The 20,729-nt window shown below is 52.5% G+C and overlaps 1 protein-coding gene across 1 annotated transcript in view; it reads left to right on the forward strand.

The window, feature by feature from the left end:
* Positions 1–20,729, forward strand: part of LOC147106561 (CD82 antigen-like) — a 115,301-nt gene that overhangs the window by 85,142 nt on the left and 9,430 nt on the right. Inside the window, exons 5-7 of the mRNA XM_086008479.1 lie at positions 6,742–6,864; positions 7,104–7,265; positions 13,742–13,825. Coding sequence (XP_085864605.1) covers positions 6,742–6,864; positions 7,104–7,265; positions 13,742–13,825 — 369 coding nt within the window. The remainder of the gene's footprint in view (positions 1–6,741; positions 6,865–7,103; positions 7,266–13,741; positions 13,826–20,729) is intronic.

The following is a 20,729-nucleotide window of genomic DNA, read 5'->3' on the forward strand; positions in this document are numbered from 1 at the left end:
ACCCCCACCACACACCCCCACCACACCCCCACCACACCCCCACCCCACACCCCCAGACCCCCACCCCCCCACCCACAATTCACAATTCAAATCGCTTTATTGGCATGATAAGTTACATCTTATGTTGCCAAAGCATCAAAATACATTTATGGTTTAGCACATAAACGCAGTTCTATTCATACAGTGTATAAACAGGTATATCCCTGAGTGTATAAATATACATTCGCATTGTTTATATATATTTTTTTCTTAGTTTACTGGTTGTCCCTCTGTTCATGGCAAGCTGTAACATAGTGCGCCGCCAGTGTTATACAGCTTCTCTCCTCTCCCAGTAGGAATGGGAGTTTTTGGTTGTCATTCAGATTTCTGAAATCAGGGCATATTTGTGAGAATTTTTGGTAGAAATTCTCCCTGATGCCCTGATATTTTCCACAAGCTGTGAGGAAGTGCATCTCTGTCTCCACCACTCCCTGACTGCAGTGAGAGCATATCCTGTCCTCTCTTGGCAGCCTGGTCTGCCTGTGTCTGCCTTTTTCGATCGCTAGGCTATGTTCGCTAAGTCTGTACCTTGTCAAGGTTCTTCTCAGTTTGTTATCCTTTACCATGGTCAGGTAATCAGCTATGTTGTATTGTCTGTTTAGGGCCAAGTAGCAATTGAGTTTGCTTTGGGTTTTTGTTGTTTCTGCCCAATATGTCAGATATTTTTCCTTTTGCTTAGCGACGATTGTGTTGGGTCGAATTCTTTGTGTTACCCTGTCACTGTCCTGGGGCTGGTTATTGTTAGTATTGTTAGTAGTTACTTCACTGAGTCCCAGGACTAGTTGACTGAGGGTATTCTTCTTTATGGTCAGCTCTTGGCATTTCAGGGCGTCGTAGTGATAGCATTGGGGATTGCTCATTTGTAGGTGATTCCAAAATTTGGTGGCTCTTTTTTGGATAGTGATTATTAATGGATATTGGCCTAGTTCCGCCCTGCATGCATTGTTTACTGTTTTCCTTTGAGTCCGGAGGATACTTTTACAGAATTCTGCATGTAGGATCTCAATTGGGTGTTTGTCCCATTTTGCAAATTCTTGTTGAGTTAGCGGTCCCCATACCTCACTGCCATAGAGTGCAATTGGTTCAATTACTGATTTGAAAATTTTGAGCCAAATGCTAATTGGGATTTCTATTTGGATTGATTTTTTGATGGCATAGAAAGCCCTTCTTGCTTTCTCTTTCAGTTCATTCACAGCCAGTTTGAAGTTTCCCGTAGAACTGATTTTTAAGCCCAAGTATGTGTAGTTAGTGGTTTGTTCAATTTTGGTTGTTCCTACTGTGAAATTATTTTGGGTCCCTGATGTTTGGATCTTTGCTGGAACACAAGGACTTTGGTTTTTTGGGGATTTATTGTCAGGGCCCAAGTCTGGCAGTACGACTCCAGCAGGTCCAGGTTTTGCTGTAGCCCCTCTTTAGTAGGTGACAGCAGAACCAGGTCGTCTGCATAGAGGAGGAATTTAACCTTGGATTCATATAGGGTGAGGCCGGGTGCTGTAGATTGTTCAAGTAGTTTTGCCAATCCATTTATGTAAATATTAAAGAGTGTCGGTGAGATTGGCGAGCCCTGCGTCACCCCCCGCCCCTGTGGGAAGTATTTTGTTTGTTTGTCTCCAATTTTAACTGCACATTTGTTGTTTGTATACATTGATTTAATTACATCATATGTTTTCCCTCCTACCCCACTTTCGATAAGTTTCAGGAATAAACCGTCATGCCAGATGGAGTCGAAAGCCTTCTGGAAATCTACAAAGCATGCGTAGATTTTGCTTTTGTTATGGTGAACGTGTTTGTCAATTAGGGTCTGTAGGGTGAAGATATGATCGGATGTTCTATAGTTTGGCAGGAATCCAATTTGGCTTTTACTCAAGACATTGTGCTCCTCAAGGAAGTTTATAAGTCTTTTGTTTATGATGCTACAGAATACCTTCCCCAGGTTACTGTTTACACCCCCCCCCACCTCCCCCCCCCCACCTCACACCCCACACCCCCACCTCACACCCCACACCCCCACCTCCCCCCCTACACCCCCACCTCCCCCCCCCACACCCCCACCTCCCCCCCCCACCCCCCACCCCCCACACCCCCACACCCCCACCTCCCCCCCCCCCCACACCCCCACACCCCCACCTCCCCCCCCACACCCCCACCTCCCCCCCTCCCCCCCCACACCCCACCTCCCCCCCACACCCCCACCTCCCCCCCACACCCCCACCTCCCCCCCACACCCCCACCTCCCCCCCCACACCCCCACCTCCCCCCCCACACCCCCACCTCCCCCCCCACACCCCCACCTCCACACCCCCACCTCCCCCCCACACCCCCACCTCCCCCCACACCCCCACCTCCCCCCCACACCCCCCCCACACCCCCCCCACACCCCCCCACCTCCCCCCCACACCCCCACCTCCCCCCCCACCTCCCCCCCCACACCCCCACCTCCCCCCCCACACCCCCACCTCCCCCCCCACACCCCCACCTCCCCCCCCATCTCCCCCACCTCCCCCCCCACACCCCCACCCCACACCCCCACCTCCCCCCCCACACCTCCCCCCCCACACCCCCACCTCCCCCCCCACACCTCCCCCCCACACCTCCCCCCCCACACCTCCCCCCCCCACACCTCCCCCCCCCACACCTCCCCCCCCACACCTCCCCCCCCACACCTCCCCCCCACACCTCCCCCCCACACCTCCCCCCCACACCTCCCCCCCCACACCCCCACCTCCCCCCCCACACCCCCACCTCCCCCCCCACACCCCCACCTCCCCCCCCACACCCCCACCTCCCCCCCCACACCCCCACCTCCCCCCCACACCCCCACCTCCCCCCCCCACACCCCCACCTCCACACCCCCACCTCACCCCCCCACCTCCCCCCACACCTCCCCCCACACCCCCCCACCACCCCCACACACACCCACCACCCCCACCCCCCCACTCACCCCCCACCCCCCCACACCCCCCACCACCACACCCCCACCCCCACCCCCCCCACACCCCCACCCCCACCCACCACACCCCCCACCCCAACACCCCCACCACACCCCCACCCCCCCCACACCCCCACCCCCTCACCCACCCACACCCCCACCCACACCCCCCCCACACCCCCACCCGCACCCCCACCCGCACCCCCACCCGCACCCCCACCCCCACCACCCCCCACCCCCACCCCCACCACCCCCCACCCCCACCCCCACCCCCACCACCCCCCACCCCCACCACCCACCAATACAATACAATACAAATCGCTTTATTGGCATGATAAGGTACATCTTATGTTGCCAAAGCATCAAAATACATTTATGGTTGAACACATAAACGCGGTTCCATTCATACAGTGTATAAACAGGTATATCCCTGAGTTTATAAATATATTTTCGTCTTGTTTATATGTACTCTTGTCTTAGTTTACTGGTTGTCCCTCTGTTCATGGCAAGCTGTAACATAGTGTGCCGCCAGTGTTACACAGCTTCTCTCCTCCCCCAGTAGGAATGGGAGTTTTTGGTTGTCAGTCAGATTTCTGAATTCAGGGCATATTTGTGAGAATTTTTGATAGAAATTCTCTCTGATGCCCTGATATTTTCCACAGGCTGTGAGGAAGTGCATCTCTGTCTCAACTACTCCCTGACTGCAGTGAGAGCATATCCTGTCTTCTCTTGGCAGCCTGGTCTGCCTGTGTCTGCCTTTTTCGATCGCTAGGCTATGTTCGCTAAGTCTGTACCTTGTCAAGGTTCTTCTCAGTTTGTTATCCTTTACCATGGTCAGGTAATCAGCTATGTTGTATTGTCTGTTTAGGGCCAAGTAGCAATTGAGTTTGCTTTGGGTTTTTGTTGTTTCTGCCCAATATGACAGATATTTTTCCTTTTGCTTAGCGACGATTGTGTTGGGTCGAATTCTTTGTGTTACCCTGTCACTGTCCTGGGGCTGGTTATTGTTAGTATTGTTATTAGTTACTTTATTGAGTCCCAGGACTAGTTGACTGAGGGTATTCTTCTTTATGGTCAGCTCTTGGCATTTCAGGGCGTCGTAGTGATAGCATTGGGGGTTGCTCATTTGTAGGTGATTCCAAAATTTGGTGGCTCTTTTTTGGATAGTGATTATTAATGGGTATTGGCCTAGTTCCGCCCTGCATGCGTTGTTTACTGTTTTCCTTTGAGTCCGGAGGATACTTTTACAGAATTCCGCATGTAGGATCTCAATTGGGTGTTTGTCCCATTTTGCAAAATCTTGTTGTATTAGTGGTCCCCAGACCTCACTGCCATAGACTGCAATTGGTTCAATTACTGATTTGAAAATTTTTAGCCAAATGCTAATTGGGATTTCTATTTGGATTGATTTTTTGATGGCATAGAAAGCCCTTCTTGCTTTCTCTTTCAGTTCATTCACAGCCAGTTTGAAGTTTCCCGTAGAACTGATTTTTAAGCCCAAGTATGTGTAGTGAGTGGTTTGTTCAATTTTGGTTGTTCCTACTGTGAAATTTATTGTGGGTCCATGTTGTTTGGATCTTTGCTGGAACACAAGGACTTTGGTTTTTTGGGGATTTATTGTCAGGGCCCAAGTCTGGCAGTACGACTCCAGCAGGTCCAGGTTCTGCTGTAGACCCTCCTTAGTTGGTGACAGCAGAACCAGGTCGTCGGCATAGAGGAGGAATTTAACCTTGGATTCATATAGGGTGAGGCCGGGTGCTGTAGATTGTTCAAGTAGTTTTGCCAATCCATTAATGTAAATATTAAAGAGTGTCGGTGAGATTGGCGAGCCCTGCGTCACCCCCCGCCCCTGTGGGAAGTATTTTGTTTGTTTGTCTCCAATTTTAACTGCACATTTATTGTTTGTATACATTGATTTAATTACATCATATGTTTTACCTCCTACCCCGCTTTCGATAAGTTTCAGGAATAAACCGTCATGCCAGATGGAGTCGAAAGCCTTCTGGAAATCTTCAAAGCATGCGTAGATTTTGCTTTTGTTATGGTGAACGTGTTTGTCAATTAGGGTCTGTAGGGTGAAGATATGATCGGATGTTCTATAGTTTGGCAGGAATCCAATTTGGCTTTTACTCAAGACATTGTGCTCCTCAAGGAAGTTTATAAGTCTTTTGTTTATGATGCTACAGAATACCTTCCCCAGGTTACTGTTTACACAGATGCCTCGATAGTTGTTTGGGTCGATTTTGTCCCCACTTTTGTATATGGGTGTTATGAGTCCTTTGTTCCAGATGTCAGGGAAATAACCGACACTCAGAACCCACCCCCACCACCCCCCACCCCCACCCCCACCACCCCCCTCCCCCACCCCCCTCCCCCACCCCCACCCCCACCCCCCTCCCCCACCCCCCACCCCCCTCCCCACCCCCACCCCCCTCCCCACACCCCACCCCACCCCCCACCCCCACACAGTGGGGGAGGGGGGACCAGGCAAGTATTGTAACCAGCAGCCTCCAGAACTGAGGAGACTGGCTGGTTGCAGTTCACTCATTGTGGGGGATCTTTACATTTCCAACAGCTTTTCTCCATCTGTTAATCCTTGAATAAGGTCCCAGTATCAGGAATGTCAGTCTCCGCACTTCCTGTCTGCTGTTTTGTCTCCCGCTTACTGCTGAAAATAATCCAAAAAGAAAGACTTATTTATTATAAATATATATCAGCTATTATATCTGAAATAGCTCCAAGTACTCCATGAATGAAGAACTTTGAAATGCAATAACCATTTTGTGCAGAGTAAGATCACACTAATAGTAGTGAGATTAATGACCAGTTAGCTGATATATTTTAGTTTTCATTGATCGAGGAATGTTGGCTGGCAAACCAGGAGAATTCCCTCAGTGTGTCGAGATCCTGAGTGTGAATGGGGGGGATGGTGGTGGGGGATAATGACTGAACATGTGGGCAGTGTGGCCTACCTCTGCCTCACTGCCCAGTGGGGATTCCACCCCCGCCCCCCACATACAATAATAGCAAGAGGAGGGGCAGGGCCTGGATCTCCGGGGAATGTCCCTCCTGGGGAAAGGGATAGTCACTCCTTGTATGTGGAGGCTTTGTTGTGGTTACCATTTCTGTTTAAGGTCTGGGTTCTGGTGAACAGTCATTGAGCTGAAGGGTTAAGCCTAACTTCCTTTCCACACAGATGCTGCCTGATCTGCTGAGCGCTCCCAGCATTTTATAGCAAACAGGCCATTCGGCCCAAATGTTCTGTGCTGGTGTCCATGTTGCACACAATCCTCCTCCTACTTCACCAAACCCTATCAGTCTTTCCTTCTCTCCTTTAAGTGAGCCGTCCCTTTAATTTGGACCTGCTAGCCACAAATTCCACTTCCCCATTGGGTGGGTTCACTGCACAAGGGCAAAGCTTCGCTGGCGACTGTACATAATCGTACAGCTGGGCTGGAGCGGATATTTCCAAACAGTCAGTGCATGCCTGCACCAGGACAGTCCAAAGACACAGCACAAAAACCTCAATCACCGAGAGCAGAATTTCCATCCCTACATTCACTCCAAGGACTGAGGCGGTTATTTTACTGAGCTGGTTCTCCTGGTGGATCAGCCTGTAGCTTCATCATGGGCACTCAGTATCCTGTGGCTCCAGTGACTTCCTGGAAATCATCACTCAGTATGGGGCCAATGAATTTTCCCTGCTGTCCTTACCTGGCCTGGCCTGGCCTGGTTTGGAATGGTTTAGATTCCAATTTATGCCCTAAAACAATTGGTTCTCTTTGCAGCTCAAGTCAGAGATATCCGAGATCATTCATCACATGATCACCAACTACAACCCACAGGCAAACACAGAGAAAAGCTTTGGGACCACCTGGGATTACATCCAGAGGAAAGTGAGTATAAGAAATATAAATGGGAACGCGGGTGTGGGAACCTCGAGAAATATTACTGAGTGACCCAGACCAGCTTTAGCTCGGGCGCGTGCGCTGTTGAATTTTTAACCCCTCCCCCTGTTCTCGCGCTCCCCCCCCCCCCCCACCTTCTGTGCAGTGATGAATGTTGAGTGCTTGTCGATTTATTAGGTTTGTGGAGGTTACACAGGTTCCTACAGAAGATGTTTTTATTCCTTTAGCTCGAGTGTTGTGGCTGGACTGGCCCTTCCAACTGGACTGAGAACCTGATCATACGGAACAGCTCAGTGACACTGTACCCCTGCTCCTGTCACAAGAGGTTGGGAAATGAGACTCTGCCGGAGACCGGTTTCTGTGAGGGAGATTATCATCTCCATAAAACGGTGAGTCTACCCTTTCACCGAGTGGTTTACTGGCCCGAACCACCTGTCTGCTGCGGTAATGTCACCTCTCGTTCCTAAAGCGGTTCGTTATGCTGAACAGTACAACAGGTGAGTGTCGCAAACTTCTGGCACATTCCACATTCAGACCATTTGGGGCACCAATCAAGAGATTGGAAGGATGTGTTACTTCGAACAGTCAGTCCTGTTTGCTCTGCCCCAGTCTCCCACTCACACGTTCCTCGTAGACGAGGTGAAAATGATGTCATGGAGATGATTTTCAACTTCCCGCCCAGGTTGTAACCTGGAGTTGTGGTTCAGCCGCTTATTATAGATACCACCCAGGTTTCATTACCAATTTGTGTTCCATTTTCCAACACACCATGTGGCTGCAAATCTAACAGCCACCTTCAACCAAACTCGACCTTCCACCAAACTCGACCCCCCTCAAACCGCTTTAGCCACCTGGGACCTCCTCCACCTTCAAACCTCCTCAGTCATCTCAACCTTCATGTAACAGGCTCATTCCAGGCTGGCATTGGGACTGTCACTAATATTAGCCAATCCGCTGTGTGCAGAAACATTAAACTCCTCATGGATACACTGTTTTCTCGTGCAGACTGTGTGACAACCAGGCCAACTTCACTCATACTTGAGGTTCCTCTCTCTAGTTTCAGCTCACATGTTTGTCAGCTCCCCTGTGATGGAGCCAGTGCTCACAGCCACAGTAAGCCAATCCACCATCCCACTGACACTTGATCCTTGAAGTGTCCTGGGAGATCAAGGCTATCCTCTGCAGCCAAGGCTGTGATGCACGGCTGGTATCCTGCGATCTGAGGCACAGTCATGCACCAGAATAACCACTGAACCCACCACTGACACTGAACCCACCACTGACACTGAACCCACCACTGACACTGAAGCAGCACTTTGGTGCCTCGATCACCCTCTGCCCAGCCTGACCGTTCCTGCCAACAGTGTCCTTCAGAAGTCCCACTAGCTGCTCCTGCCCTGTGTCCTCTCGCCTGGCTCACTCATTAACCCTGTTTCTGAGTGGGTGCCTGTAAGCACCTCGAGTGAATAACACTGGGCTGGAGGAGCATTGAGTGCAAAGACAGGAATAGGAGAGTCATAGCCAGAGCACAAAAAAAGTGCCCAGAACTGCCCCAGCACCCTCAAAGTCCCTCACTTTTCAAGGCTTCTGCCAAGCTCCTTCATCTGAGAGAAGTCTGCATTTTCCCAGCCACCATCCAACTCCAACAAACATTGAAAGCAGATGCAGAAAGTTTGTTAACAACATTCAGCAGGAAGTGCCAACAGAATCCATTTCCCTTTTTCCCTAACACTGTGCCAGTTAATCGACTTGCTCTAGTTCCTAATCTATACTCCTGTGAAGTATTCCTGAGTGAGGAGCAGTTGATTCTTTGAGTAGTTGGAATGGTTCCCCTGGAGACCTGAGGTTATTCTCCTCTCTGAGGAACCAGCTTCCAGCAGCCTGATGCTTGCAGTTGCAAGCGGAGCCAGGCCTCAGTCTGAAGATGAAGGCTTTGAGGCGAGCCTGAAGGAAGCAGATTCTGGAGTGAAATTTATATCTGTGCCACATCAATTTCCCACACTCTGTCTCCAGGGGGATCTGTAGGTCGTGAGAAACTTCTTGCAATATGTTGCAGATGCTGGTAATGGACTCCTCCCCCATCATCTGAACCATATGGGTGGAAGCACGTGAGATCGATGATCACAAATTGTTATTATTTTGCCGACTATGCCCCTGGAACCTGGGCAGCGAGGCTCATGTAACAGTGCAGTGTAATAAGCATCTTCCTCAGTTCCAAGTACCCAGTCCTCACTGTCTCGAACATCATCCTTACTAGCGATGTGCAGGAGGTAACACAGAGCCCAACGTTCTCCTGCAATCTTCCTTTACTCACAGTGATAACATAGGCAAGCGGTTGAAAACTCGAACTCATTGCCAGTGTCTGCTCTCACTTCCGTTAAGGAATTTTTCTGGCGCGAGTCTCGGACACGCAGAGTGTCTTCGCAACCGCTACGTTGCTCTTAAAGGGGAAATGGCCCACAACCAGAAGCGAGGAGGGACCAGCTCAATCCCCCAAGGCCCCTTCTGAAAACCATCAGTCAGCCATGTCAGAACCTCCTGCTGCTCTGTGATTAGGAACTTTGGACCGAAAGGGCACCCGGGGGAGGCATGATGATCTCAAACAGTGAGAAGGTTGTCAGATTTGTTTTCAGTGAGATGCTTTTTCCGCTGATGAAATGTGCAGAATCATTTTTGGCAAATTCTCTGCCAACCTTAAAAAGGGAGCTGGACTGGTTCTTGGCCGGGGCTGAGATTGCATCCAGGAAAAGGTGAGTGGATCAACAGCTAATGTACAAATGCTGCACGCCATCTCCTCCACTGCTCTTCATCGCCACACAGGAATGTTCCGGATTTTTCCCCCTTTTATTGGCCCTGGGTTTTTCCTTTTTTGGTGCCTCTCCCATAAGATTGCATTACCTGCTCCCAGGAGGTTGGGAAGTGTCTGATCCGGAGGCTCCGGGCATCATGAGCGTGGGGCAGGCTGGATGGATCAGCTGGTCTTTTCCTGTCCGACATTTTCATCTGTTTGTAAAAGTGGGGAAAGTGCCTGTGTGATGGAGTGGGAGAATGGTTGTCAAAGCGCAGTGAGGAGAACGACACATCAGTGAAAGGAGGAGTTGAGTTTGTTATTAAAGGGGGACTGTGATGACAGTGGGCTCGGGCCCTGCTGTGGTGATGGTCTCCTTTATGCGTCAGGAAACTTGCCTGGCAGCTGCCACAACTCGGTCACCACGTTGTGAGGGAGACCCGGCCTTTTAGAGCATTGCCAAAGGGTCACAGTGAAGTTAGCTGTTAGCCCTGCAGACAAGGAGGCCCGGGTGCCAGCAGGCGGGGCTGGATGCTAGCGGGCAGGGCCGGGTGCCAGCGGGCAGGGCCAGAGGCCCGGATGCCAGCGGGCAGGGCCGGAGGCGTCCGCAGTGTCTGCTCAGCCTGGCATATCTGCAGCGGTCCTGAGCTGCCGCCTCAAAGCAGAGGAACGGGAAAGGCCTAAGGGAGACTCCATTGGTATCCGCGGCCTAGGCTGCAGGATTAAAACAAATGAAACTTCTTAAATATATATCCAGCTGTGGAGCGTCCGTCTCGGGCATCACACACTTTGTCAGCGGGGTCTGTGCGTGGGTGGGTGCGTGCGTGGGTGGGTGCGTGTGTGCGCACTCTCCTTCACACTTGCTCTCCTGCATTTGCACTGTTTTTCATGCTCACACTTGGCCTTTCTTGCGCTTGTTTGCTCACTCTCAGGGTGCTGCGTACGTGCGTGGGTGTTTTCCTCTATGCATCTGGTGCCTGATCATTAACTGGGACTGGAGAGGTAGCCCTGTCTCTGGGGGGGAAATTCTTTCCACTTGGTTCCAGGTAACTTGGCAGATACGGTAGGCCTGGTTGGATAATAGGCTGAAAGTTTTCCCGTACTCGTTGCTAGTGAACTGGTAAGTGGGGTGTATCCCTATGGGAAGAGGCAGTGCACTTGTACCAGGAAACACAAGCTCTGCTTGTGGGGATTTCTCACTACTGTAGTTTTGTTTGAAACTCTTGTAAATGGTGCCTGGTTTCTGTCCATATCCAGCACCCAGGTGACCAAAAGACATTTTAATTGGCACTATGTTACCACCGTAGGACACGAGATTCTGAATCATTGCCGGGTAATTGCAGTGTTTGTGGTGACTAAACACTCTCCTGATTAATTCATGACATCATGCCGGAGAAATGAAACAAATGTGTGGGGGGAGGGCGTGTGTGTGGGGGGGTGGGGCGTGTGTGTGGGGGGGTGGGGCGCGTGTGTGTGGGGGGGTGGGGCGCGTGTGTGGGGGGGGTGGGGCGTGTGTGTGGGGGGGTGGGGCGTGTGTGTGGGGGGGTGGGGCGTGTGTGTGGGGGGGTGGGGCGTGTGTGTGGGGGGGTGGGGCGTGCGTGTGGGGGGGTGGGGCGTGCGTGTGGGGGGGTGGGGCGTGTGTGTGGGGGGGTGGGGCGTGTGTGTGGGGGGGTGGGGCGCGTGTGTGTGGGGGGGTGGGGCGTGTGTGTGGGGGGGGTGGGGCGTGTGTGTGGGGGGGTGGGGCGTGTGTGTGGGGGGGTGGGGCGTGTGTGTGGGGGGGTGGGGCGTGTGTGTGGGGGGGGTGGGGCGTGTGTGTGGGGGGGGTGGGGCGTGTGTGTGGGGGGGGTGGGGCGTGTGTGTGGGGGGGGTGGGGCGTGTGTGTGGGGGGGGTGGGGCGTGTGTGTGGGGGGGGTGGGGCGTGTGTGTGGGGGGGTGGGGCGTGTGTGTGGGGGGTGGGGCGTGTGTGTGGGGGGGTGGGGCGTGTGTGTGGGGGGGTGGGGCGTGTGTGTGGGGGGGTGGGGCGCGTGTGTGGGGGGGTGGGGCGCGTGTGTGGGGGGGTGGGGCGCGTGTGTGGGGGGGTGGGGCGCGTGTGTGGGGGAGTGGGGCGCGTGTGTGGGGGGTGGGGCGCGTGTGTGTGGGGGGGTGGGGCGCGTGTGTGTGGGGGGGTGGGGCGCGTGTGTGGGGGGGTGGGGCGCGTGTGTGGGGGGGTGGGGCGCGTGGGTGTGGGGGGAAGGGGCGTGTGTGGGGGGAATTCTACCTTACAACTTCTTTAAAAACAAGACAAGCTGGATTTGGAAGTCCGAGCTATGAAAGAATTCTGGCCTTGTTGGGACAGGACAGTTGTTGACCCTGAAATAAGTAACCTTATTAAAACAGGACAATGGTCAACCCTGGATAAATGATCTTGAATACACTTCTTAAGAATGACACATGATGTAAAGGATAACACAAAAACAAAGGACATCAGGCCTTTGAACATAAATGGTTCTAGATGCAGAAAGGATGTTCCCGATGGCGGGGAGTCCAGAACCAGGAGTCACAGTCTAATGATAAGGGGTAAGCCATTTAGGACAGAGATGAAGAGGAATTTCTTCACCCAGAGTGGTGAACCTGTGGAATTCTCTACCACAGAAGGCAGTTGAGGCCAATTCATTAAATATATTTAAAGAAGGAGTTAGATATATTTCTTAAGGCTAAAGGGATATGGGGAGAAGGCAGAAACCGGGTACTGAGTTTGGATGATCAGCCATGATCTCATTGAATGGCGGAGTAGGCTCGAGGGGCCGAATGGCCTACTCCTGCTCCTATCTTCCATGTTTCTATGTAAACTCCCAATAACTACTGATGATGCAGCAGTAAGAGGTACAGGGGTCAGCTAAAAGATGATTAGTGATGATTAACTTAGATCAACAAAAAACCTTATGAAATACAACTGAAAAAGTGTGGGTGGGGTTTGTGAGGGGAAGGGGTGGGTGTGGCTGGGGTGAGGGGAATGGGTGGGTGAGGGGAATGGGTGGGTGTGGATGGGGTGAGGGGAATGGGTGGTTGTGGATGGGGTGAGGGGAAGGGGTGTGTGTGGATGGGGTGAGGGGAAGGGGTGGGTGTGGATGGGGTAAGGGGAATGTGTGGGTGGGGTGAGAGGAAGGGGTGGGTGTGGGTGAGTGAGGGGAAGGGGTGGGTGTGGATGGGGCGAGGGGAATGGGTGGGTGTGGATGGGGCGAGGGGAATGGGTGGGTGTGGATGGGGTGAGAGGAAGGGGTGTGGGTGGGTGAGGGGAAGGGGTGGGTGTGGATGGGGTGAGGGGAATGGGTGGTTGTGGATGGGGTGAGGGGAAGGGGTGGGTGTGGATGGGGTGAGAGGAAGGGGTGGGTGTGGGGGGAAGGGATGGTTGTGGGGTGTGTGAGGGGAAGGTGTGGGTGTGGATGGGGTGAGAGGAAGGGGTGGGTGTGGGGGGAAGGGATGGTTGTGGGGTGTGAGGGGAAGGTGTGGGTGTGGATGGGGTGAGAGGAAGGGGTGGGTGTGGGGGGAAGGGATGGTTGTGGGGTGTGAGGGGAAGGTGTGGGTGTGTGAGGGCAAGGGGTGAGGGGGTGAGGGGAAGGTGTGGATGGGGTGAGGGGAAGGAGTGGTTGTGGGGGGTGCGAGGGGAAGGGGTGAGGGGGGTGAGGGGAAGGTGTGGATGGGGTGAGGGGAAGGAGTGGTTGTGGGGGGGTGCGAGGGGAAGGGGTGGTTGTGGGGGGTGTGAGGGGAAGGTGTGGATGGGGTGAGGGGAAGGGGTGGGTGGGGCGAGGGGAAGAGGTGGGTGTGTGGGTGGGGGCGTGCATGCTTGAGGTATGTGTATAGGTGTGTATGTGTAGGAGCATGGATGTATGTCTCTGAGCAGTGTGTTTATAGGGAGGGTGCTTTGTGTGTCAGTGGGCAGGTTTGTGCCTGAATCTGATGTCCCTACCATCATTTTGTTGCTGATTTGCGCTCTTTGAGGAAGTGAATTTGGCCAAAATCTCTGCGGTGAGGTGCGAGTATGAGCATAGAGTCCTGTTTCCTTAATGTACTAATACTTGTCCCTTCTCTTTAATGAAGGGCTGCATTTCAAGTGTTGAAGAATGGCTTTATAGCAACATCGGCATTATCTTCGGTGTGTGTATTGGAGTCGCTGTGATCGAGGTAGGCAAATATTCATCAACGCACATTTTCTTCACATTTGAACTCTTCGCCACGTCCCTCACTCCTGTAGTTAAATAGAAGCCAAACAAAATCCCCCTCACATTTTTTAGGGGAGGCACAAGATCACATTAACCAGCTAATCAATTCCTAACGGTCCCGAGTCCCAGCCCTTGTGTGTTTTTATTAAGCCCAGTTGGTAACGAGCTTAAAAAAAACTTCAGAGTTTAAAAACATGTGCTCTTCATTACTCAGTTGCTTTGAACTAACTACTTGCAGCTGCCAATCAGTCACTCACCTCCAGCTCAGAAGGCACTTCCTCGATTTGCTGATGGATATAAAGTTATACCAATATTTAAAAATTCCCTAGGAGCTGAGGATCTCCTTGCTTGTAGTGAATTTTTAAAATATTGTGTGCTGAACAAGTGAGAGAGAAGGACAGGGAGGGGGAGGGACGGTGGCTGGCAGAGAGAGGAGGAGAGGGAGGGGAAGGGAGGGGAAGGAGAGGGAGAAGGGAGGGATGGGCAGAGAGGGAGAGAGGAGAGATGGGAGAAAAGAGAGAGATGTGAAGAAAGATAGAGGGGAGGAAAAGGAGTAAGGTAGAGTCAAAGAGGAGAGGGGGGAGGGGGGAAGGGAGGAGAGAGGGGGGAGGGGGGAAGGGAGGAGAGAGGGGGGGAGGGGGGAAGGGAGGAGAGAGGGGGGAGGGGGGAAGGGAGGAGAGCGAGAGAGGGGGAAGGGAGGAGGAGAGGGGGAGGGGGGAAGGGAGGAGAGCGAGAGAGGGGGGAGGGGGAAGGAGGAGAGCGAGAGAGGGGGGAGGGGGGAAGGGAGGAGAGCGAGAGAGGGGGGGGGGGGAGGAGGGAGAGCGAGGAGAGGGGGGGGGGGAGGAGGGAGAGCGAGAGAGGGGGGGGGGAGGAGGGAGAGCGAGAGAGAGGGGAGAGGAGAGCGAGAGAGAGGGGAGAGGAGAGAGAGAGAGAGAGGGGAAGGGAGGAGGGACGAGGAGAGAGAGGGGGGGGGGAAGAGGAGAGAGAGCAATGCATCAACTCAAGCTCTCTTGGACACCTTTCTGGATAACATATACACTCACAATAAAGAAGGCGTAAACCGGGCAGTAAATAACCTAAACAATATTTTTGATAATTTGGCAACAAGTGCAAACTTGAAAGCTCGCAAGAACAAACCCAAAACAAAAAACTATGAAAAATGGTTTGACACAGATTGCCATAACATGAGGAAAAAACTTAGAAAAATATCAAACCCAAAAACACAGACATCCAGAAAACGAGGAATTACACCTTACTTATTGTCAGACACTAACACAATACAGAAACACACTCAGAACCAAAAAAGAGCAATATATTAAGAATACACTCAGCTCCATGGAGGAATCCATTGATTCCAATTGTTTCTGGGACAACTTGAATACACTACACAAAAAACAACACGACGAATTGGCCATTCAAAATGGGGACACATGGGAAAACCACTTTGAAAAATTATACCAGAAAAACACACTAAGGCCAGAGCAACACCAAATATGCAAAAAACTGGAAAAGCTAGAAATGGCCATAAAAGATAACCAAAACCCGCTAGACTCCATAATAACAGAAAAAGAACTTTTTGAAAAACTCAAGGACCTGCGACCAGGAAAAGCTTGCGGGGACAGACGCATACTAAACGAGATGATTAAACACACAGACGACAAAATGAAACTGGCTATCCTAAAACTCTTCAACTTGGTTCTGAGTGTCGGTTACTTCCCTGATATCTGGAACAAAGGACTCATAACGCCCATATACAAAAGTGGGGACAAAGTCGACCCAAATAACTATCGAGGCATCTGTGTAAACAGTAACCTGGGGAAGGTATTCTGTAGCATCATAAACAAAAGACTTATAAACTTCCTTGAGGAGCACAATGTCTTGAGTAAAAGCCAAATTGGATTCCTGCCAAACTATAGAACATCAGATCATATCTTCACCCTACAGACCCTAATTGACAAACACGTTCACCATAACAAAAGCAAAATCTACGCATGCTTTATAGATTTCCAGAAGGCTTTCGACTCCATCTGGCATGACGGTTTATTCCTGAAACTTATCGAAAGCGGGGTAGGGGGGAAAAACATATGATGTAATTAAATCAATGTATACAAACAACAAATGTGCAGTTAAAATTGGAGACAAACAAACAAAATACTTCCCACAGGGGCGGGGGGGTGACGCAGGGCTCGCCAATCTCACCGACACTCTTTAATATTTACATAAATGAATTGGCAAAACTACTTGAACAATCTACAGCACCCCGGCCTCACCCTATATGAATCCAAGGTTAAATTCCTCCTCTATGCAGATGACCTGGTTCTGCTGTCACCAACTAAGGAGGGTCTACAGCAGAACCTGGATCTGCTGGAGTCGTACTGCCAGACTTGGGCCCTGACAATAAATCCCCAAAAAAACCAAAGTCCTTGTGTTCCAGCAAAGATCCAGACATCAGGGACCCAATATAAATTTCACACTAGGAACAAACCAAAATTGAACAAACCACTAACTACACATACTTGGGCTAAAAATCAGTTCTACGGGAAACTTCAAACTGGCTGTGAATGAACTGAAAGAGAAAGCAAGAAGGGCTTTCTATGCCATTAAAAAAATCAATCCAAATAGAAATCCCAATTAGCATTTGGCTAAAAAATTTTCAAATCAGTAATTGAACCAATTGCACTCTATGGCAGTGAGGTATGGGGACCGCTAACACAACAAGAATTTGCAAAATGGGACAAAACACCCAATTGAGATCCTACATGCAGAATTCTGTAAAAGTATCCTCCGGACTCAAAGGAAAACAGTAAACAATGCATGCAGGGCGGAACTAGGCCAATATCCATTAATAATCACTATCCAAAAAAGAGCCACCAAATTTTGGAATCACCTACAAATGAGCAACCCCCAATGCTATCACTACGACGCCCTGAAATGCCAAGAGCTGACCATAAAGAAGAATACCCTCAGTCAACTAGTCCTGGGACTCAGTGAGGTTAACAATAACCAGCCCCAGGATAGTGACAGCATAACACAAAGAATTCGACCCAACACAATCGTCGCTAAGCAAAAGGAAAAATATCTGACATATTGGGCAGAAACAACAAAAACCCAAAGCAAACTCAATTGCTACTTGGCCCTAAACAGACAATACAATATAGCTGATTACCTGACCATAATAAAGGACAGCAAACTGAGAAAAATCCTGACAATGTACAGACTTAGTGAACATAGCCTGGCGATCGAAAAAGGTAGACACAGGCAGACCCGGCTACCAAGAGAGGACAGGATATGCTCTCACTGCAGTCAGGGAATGGTGGAGACAGAGATGCACTTCCTCACAGCTTGTAGAAAATATCAGGGCATAAGGGAGAATTTCTACCCAAAATTTACAAAAATATGCCCGGAATTCAGAAAATTGAATGACGACCAAAAACTCCCATACCTACTAGGGGAAGAGAGAAGTTGCATAACACTAGCGGCACACTATGTTACAGCTTGCCATAAACAGAGGGACAACCACTAAAGATAAGATAAGAGTATATATAAATTATATGAAAGTATATTTATACACTCAGGGATATATCTGTTTATACACTGTATGGATAGATCTGTATTTTTGTGAACAAACATGAATGTTTTCCGATGCTTTGGTAACATAAGATGTAACTTTTCATGGCAATAAAGCGATTTGAATTGAATTGAATTGAGAGGAGAGGGAGAGAGAGGGGGGAAGGGAGAGGAGAGGGAGAAGAGAGAGGGAGAGAGGGGGGCAGGGAGAGAGAGGGGGGAAGGGAGGAGAGAGAGAGAGAGAGGGGGAAGGGGGAGAGAGGGGGAAGGGGGAGAGAGGGGGAAGGGGGGGAGACAGAGAGAGAGGGGGAAGGGAGAGAGAGAGAGAGAGGGGGGGAAGGGAGAGGAGAGAGAGAGGAAAAGAGAGAGAGAGGGGAAGGGAGAGGAGAGGGGGGAAGGGAGAGGAGAGAGAGAGAGGGGAAGGGGAAGGGAGAGGAGAGAGAGAGAGGAAGGGAGAGAGAGAGAGAGAGGAAGGGGAAGGGAGAGGAGAGAGGGGAAGGGAGAGAGAGAGAGAGGAAGGGGAGAGAGAGCGAGAGAGAGAGAGGGGGGAAGGGAGAGGAGAGGGGAAGGGAGAGGAGAGAGAGAGAGAGAGAGAGAGAGAGAGAGAGGGGAAGGGGGAGAGAGAGAGAGGGGAAGGGGGAGAGAGAGGGGAAGGGAGAGAGAGAGGGGGGAGGGAGAGAGAGAGGGGAAGGGAGAGGAGAGAGAGAGAGGGGGAAGGGAGAGAGAGAGAGAGGGGGGGAAGGGAGAGGAGAGAGAGAGGAAAAGAGGAGGAGAGGGGGGAAGGGAGAGGAGAGAGAGAGAGGGGAAGGGAGAAGAGAGAGAGAGAGGGGAAGGGGAAGGGAGAGAGAGAGAGAGAGAGAGAGGAAGGGGAGAGAGCGAGAGAGAGAGAGGGGGGAAGGGAGAGGAGAGGGGAAGGGAGAGGAGAGAGAGAGAGAGGGGAAGGGAGAGAGAGAGAGAGAGAGAGAGGGGAAGGGAGGGGAAGGGGAGAGAGAGAGGGGAAGGGAGAGAGAGAGGGGAAGGGAGAGAGAGAGGGGGGAGGGAGAGAGAGAGGGGAAGGGAGAGGAGAGAGAGAGAGGGGAAGGGAGAGGAGAGAGAGAGGGAAGGGAGAAGAGAGAGGGGAAGGGAGAGCGAGAGAGAGGGGGGAAGGGAGAGGAGAGGGGAAGGGAGAGGAGGGAGAGAGAGGGGAAGGGAGAGGGGAGAGAGGGGAAGGGAGAGGAGAGAGAGCGAGAGAAGGGAGAAGGGAGAAGGGAGAGGGGAGAGAGAGAGAGAGAGAGAGAGAGAGAGGGGAAGGGAGAGGAGAGAGAGGGGGGAAGGGAGAGGAGAGAGAGAGAGAGAGAGGGAAGGGAGAGAGGGAAGGGGAAGGGAGAGGAGAGGGGAGAGAGGGGGGAAGGGAGAGGAGAGAGAGGGGAGAGAGGGGAGAGAGGGAAGGGAGAGGAGAGAGAGCGAGAGAAGGGAGAGGGGAGAGAGAGAGAGAGGGGAAGGGAGAGGAGAGAGAGAGAGGGGAAGGAGAGGAGAGAGAGCGAGAGAAGGGAGAGGGGAGAGAGAGAGAGAGAGAGAGAGAGGGGAAGGGAGAGAGAGAGAGAGGGGAAGGGAGAGAGAGAGAGAGAGGGGAAGGGAGAGGAGAGAGAGAGGGGAAGGGAGAGAGGGAAGGGGGAAGGGAGAGGAGAGGGGAGAGAGGGGGAAGGGAGAGGAGAGAGAGGAGAGAGAGGGGAGAGATGGGAGAGAGGGGAGAGAGGGGAAGGGAGAGGAGAGAGAGCGAGAGAAGGGAGAGGGGAGAGAGAGAGAGAGAGGGGAAGGGAGAGGAGAGAGAGAGAGGGGAAGGGAGAGGAGAGAGAGCGAGAGAAGGGAGAGGGGAGAGAGAGAGAGAGAGAGAGAGGGGAAGGGAGAGAGAGAGAGAGGGGAAGGGAGAGAGAGAGAGAGGGGAAGGGAGAGAGAGAGAGAGAGGGGAAGGGAGAGAGAGAGAGAGAGAGAGAGAGGGGAAGGGAGAGGAGAGAGAGAGGGGAAGGGAGAGGAGAGAGAGAGAGAGAGGGAAGGGAGAGAGGGAAGGGTGAAGAGAGAGAGGGGGGGAAGGGAGAGGGGAGAGAGAGAGGGGAAGGGAGAGGGGAAGGGAGTGGAGAGGGGGGAAGGGAGGAGAGAGAGAGGGGGGAAGGGAGGAGAGAGAGGGGGAGGGAGAGGGAGAGAGAGAGGGGAAGGGAGAGGGGAGAGAGGGGAAGGGAGAGGAGAGAGAGCGAGAGAAGGGAGAAGGGAGAGGGGAGAGAGAGAGAGGGGAGAGATGGGAGAGAGGGGAGAGAGGGGAAGGGAGAGGAGAGAGAGCGAGAGAAGGGAGAGGGGAGAGAGAGAGAGAGAGGGGAAGGGAGAGGAGAGAGAGAGAGGGGAAGGGAGAGAGGAGAGAGAGGAGGAGAGGGGAGAGAGAGAGAGAGAGAGAGGGGAAGGGAGAGAGAGAGAGAGGGGAAGGGAGAGAGAGAGAGAGAGAGAGAGGGGAAGGGAGAGGAGAGAGAGAGGGGAAGGGTGAGGAGAGAGAGAGAGAGGGAAGGGAGAGAGGGAAGGGTGAAGAGAGAGAGGGGGGGAAGGGAGAGGGGAGAGAGAGAGGGGAGGGAGTGGAGAGGGGGAAGGGAGGAGAGAGAGAGGGGGGAAGGGAGGAGAGAGAGAGGGGGGAGAGGAGAGAGAGGGGAAGGGAGAGGAGGGAGAGGGAGAGAGAGAGGGGAAGGGAGTGGGGAGAGAGGGAAGGGAGAGGAGAGAGAGGAGAAGGGAGATGGGAGATGGGAGAGGGGAGAGAGTGAGAGTGAGTGAGAGAGGGGAAGGGAGAGGAGAGTGAGGGGAGGGAGGGGAGAGAGAGAGAGAGAGGGAAGGGGAGAGGGAAGGGAGAAGAGAGGGAGGGGGGGAGGGAGAGGGAGAGAGAGAGGGAGAGAGAGAGAGAGAGAGAGAGAGAGAGAGAGGAAGGGAGAGGAGAGAGAGGGGAAGGGAGAGGAGAGAGAGAGAGGGGAAGGAGTGGTGAGGGGGAAGGGAGAGGAGAGAGAGAGGGGAAGGGAGGCGAGAGAGGGGGGAGAGGAGAGAGAGAGAGGGGAAGGGAGAGGGAGAGGGGAGTGGTGAGAGTGAGTGAGGGGAGGGAGAGGAGAGAGAGCAAGGGGAAGGGAGAGGAGAGAGAGAGAGGGGAAGGGAGAGGAGAGAGAAGGGAGAGAGGGAAGGGAGAAGAGAGAGAGGGGAGAGAGAGAGGGAGAGAGAGAGGGGAAGGGAGAGGAGAGAGAGAGAGGGGAAGGGAGTGGAGAGGGGGGAAGGGAGGAGAGAGAGGGGGAGAGGAG

This window comes from Somniosus microcephalus, chromosome 15 (genome assembly GCF_052327205.1).
Source record: "Somniosus microcephalus isolate GS21.2 chromosome 15, FLI_Smic_1.0, whole genome shotgun sequence".
Lineage (NCBI taxonomy): Eukaryota > Metazoa > Chordata > Chondrichthyes > Squaliformes > Somniosidae > Somniosus > Somniosus microcephalus.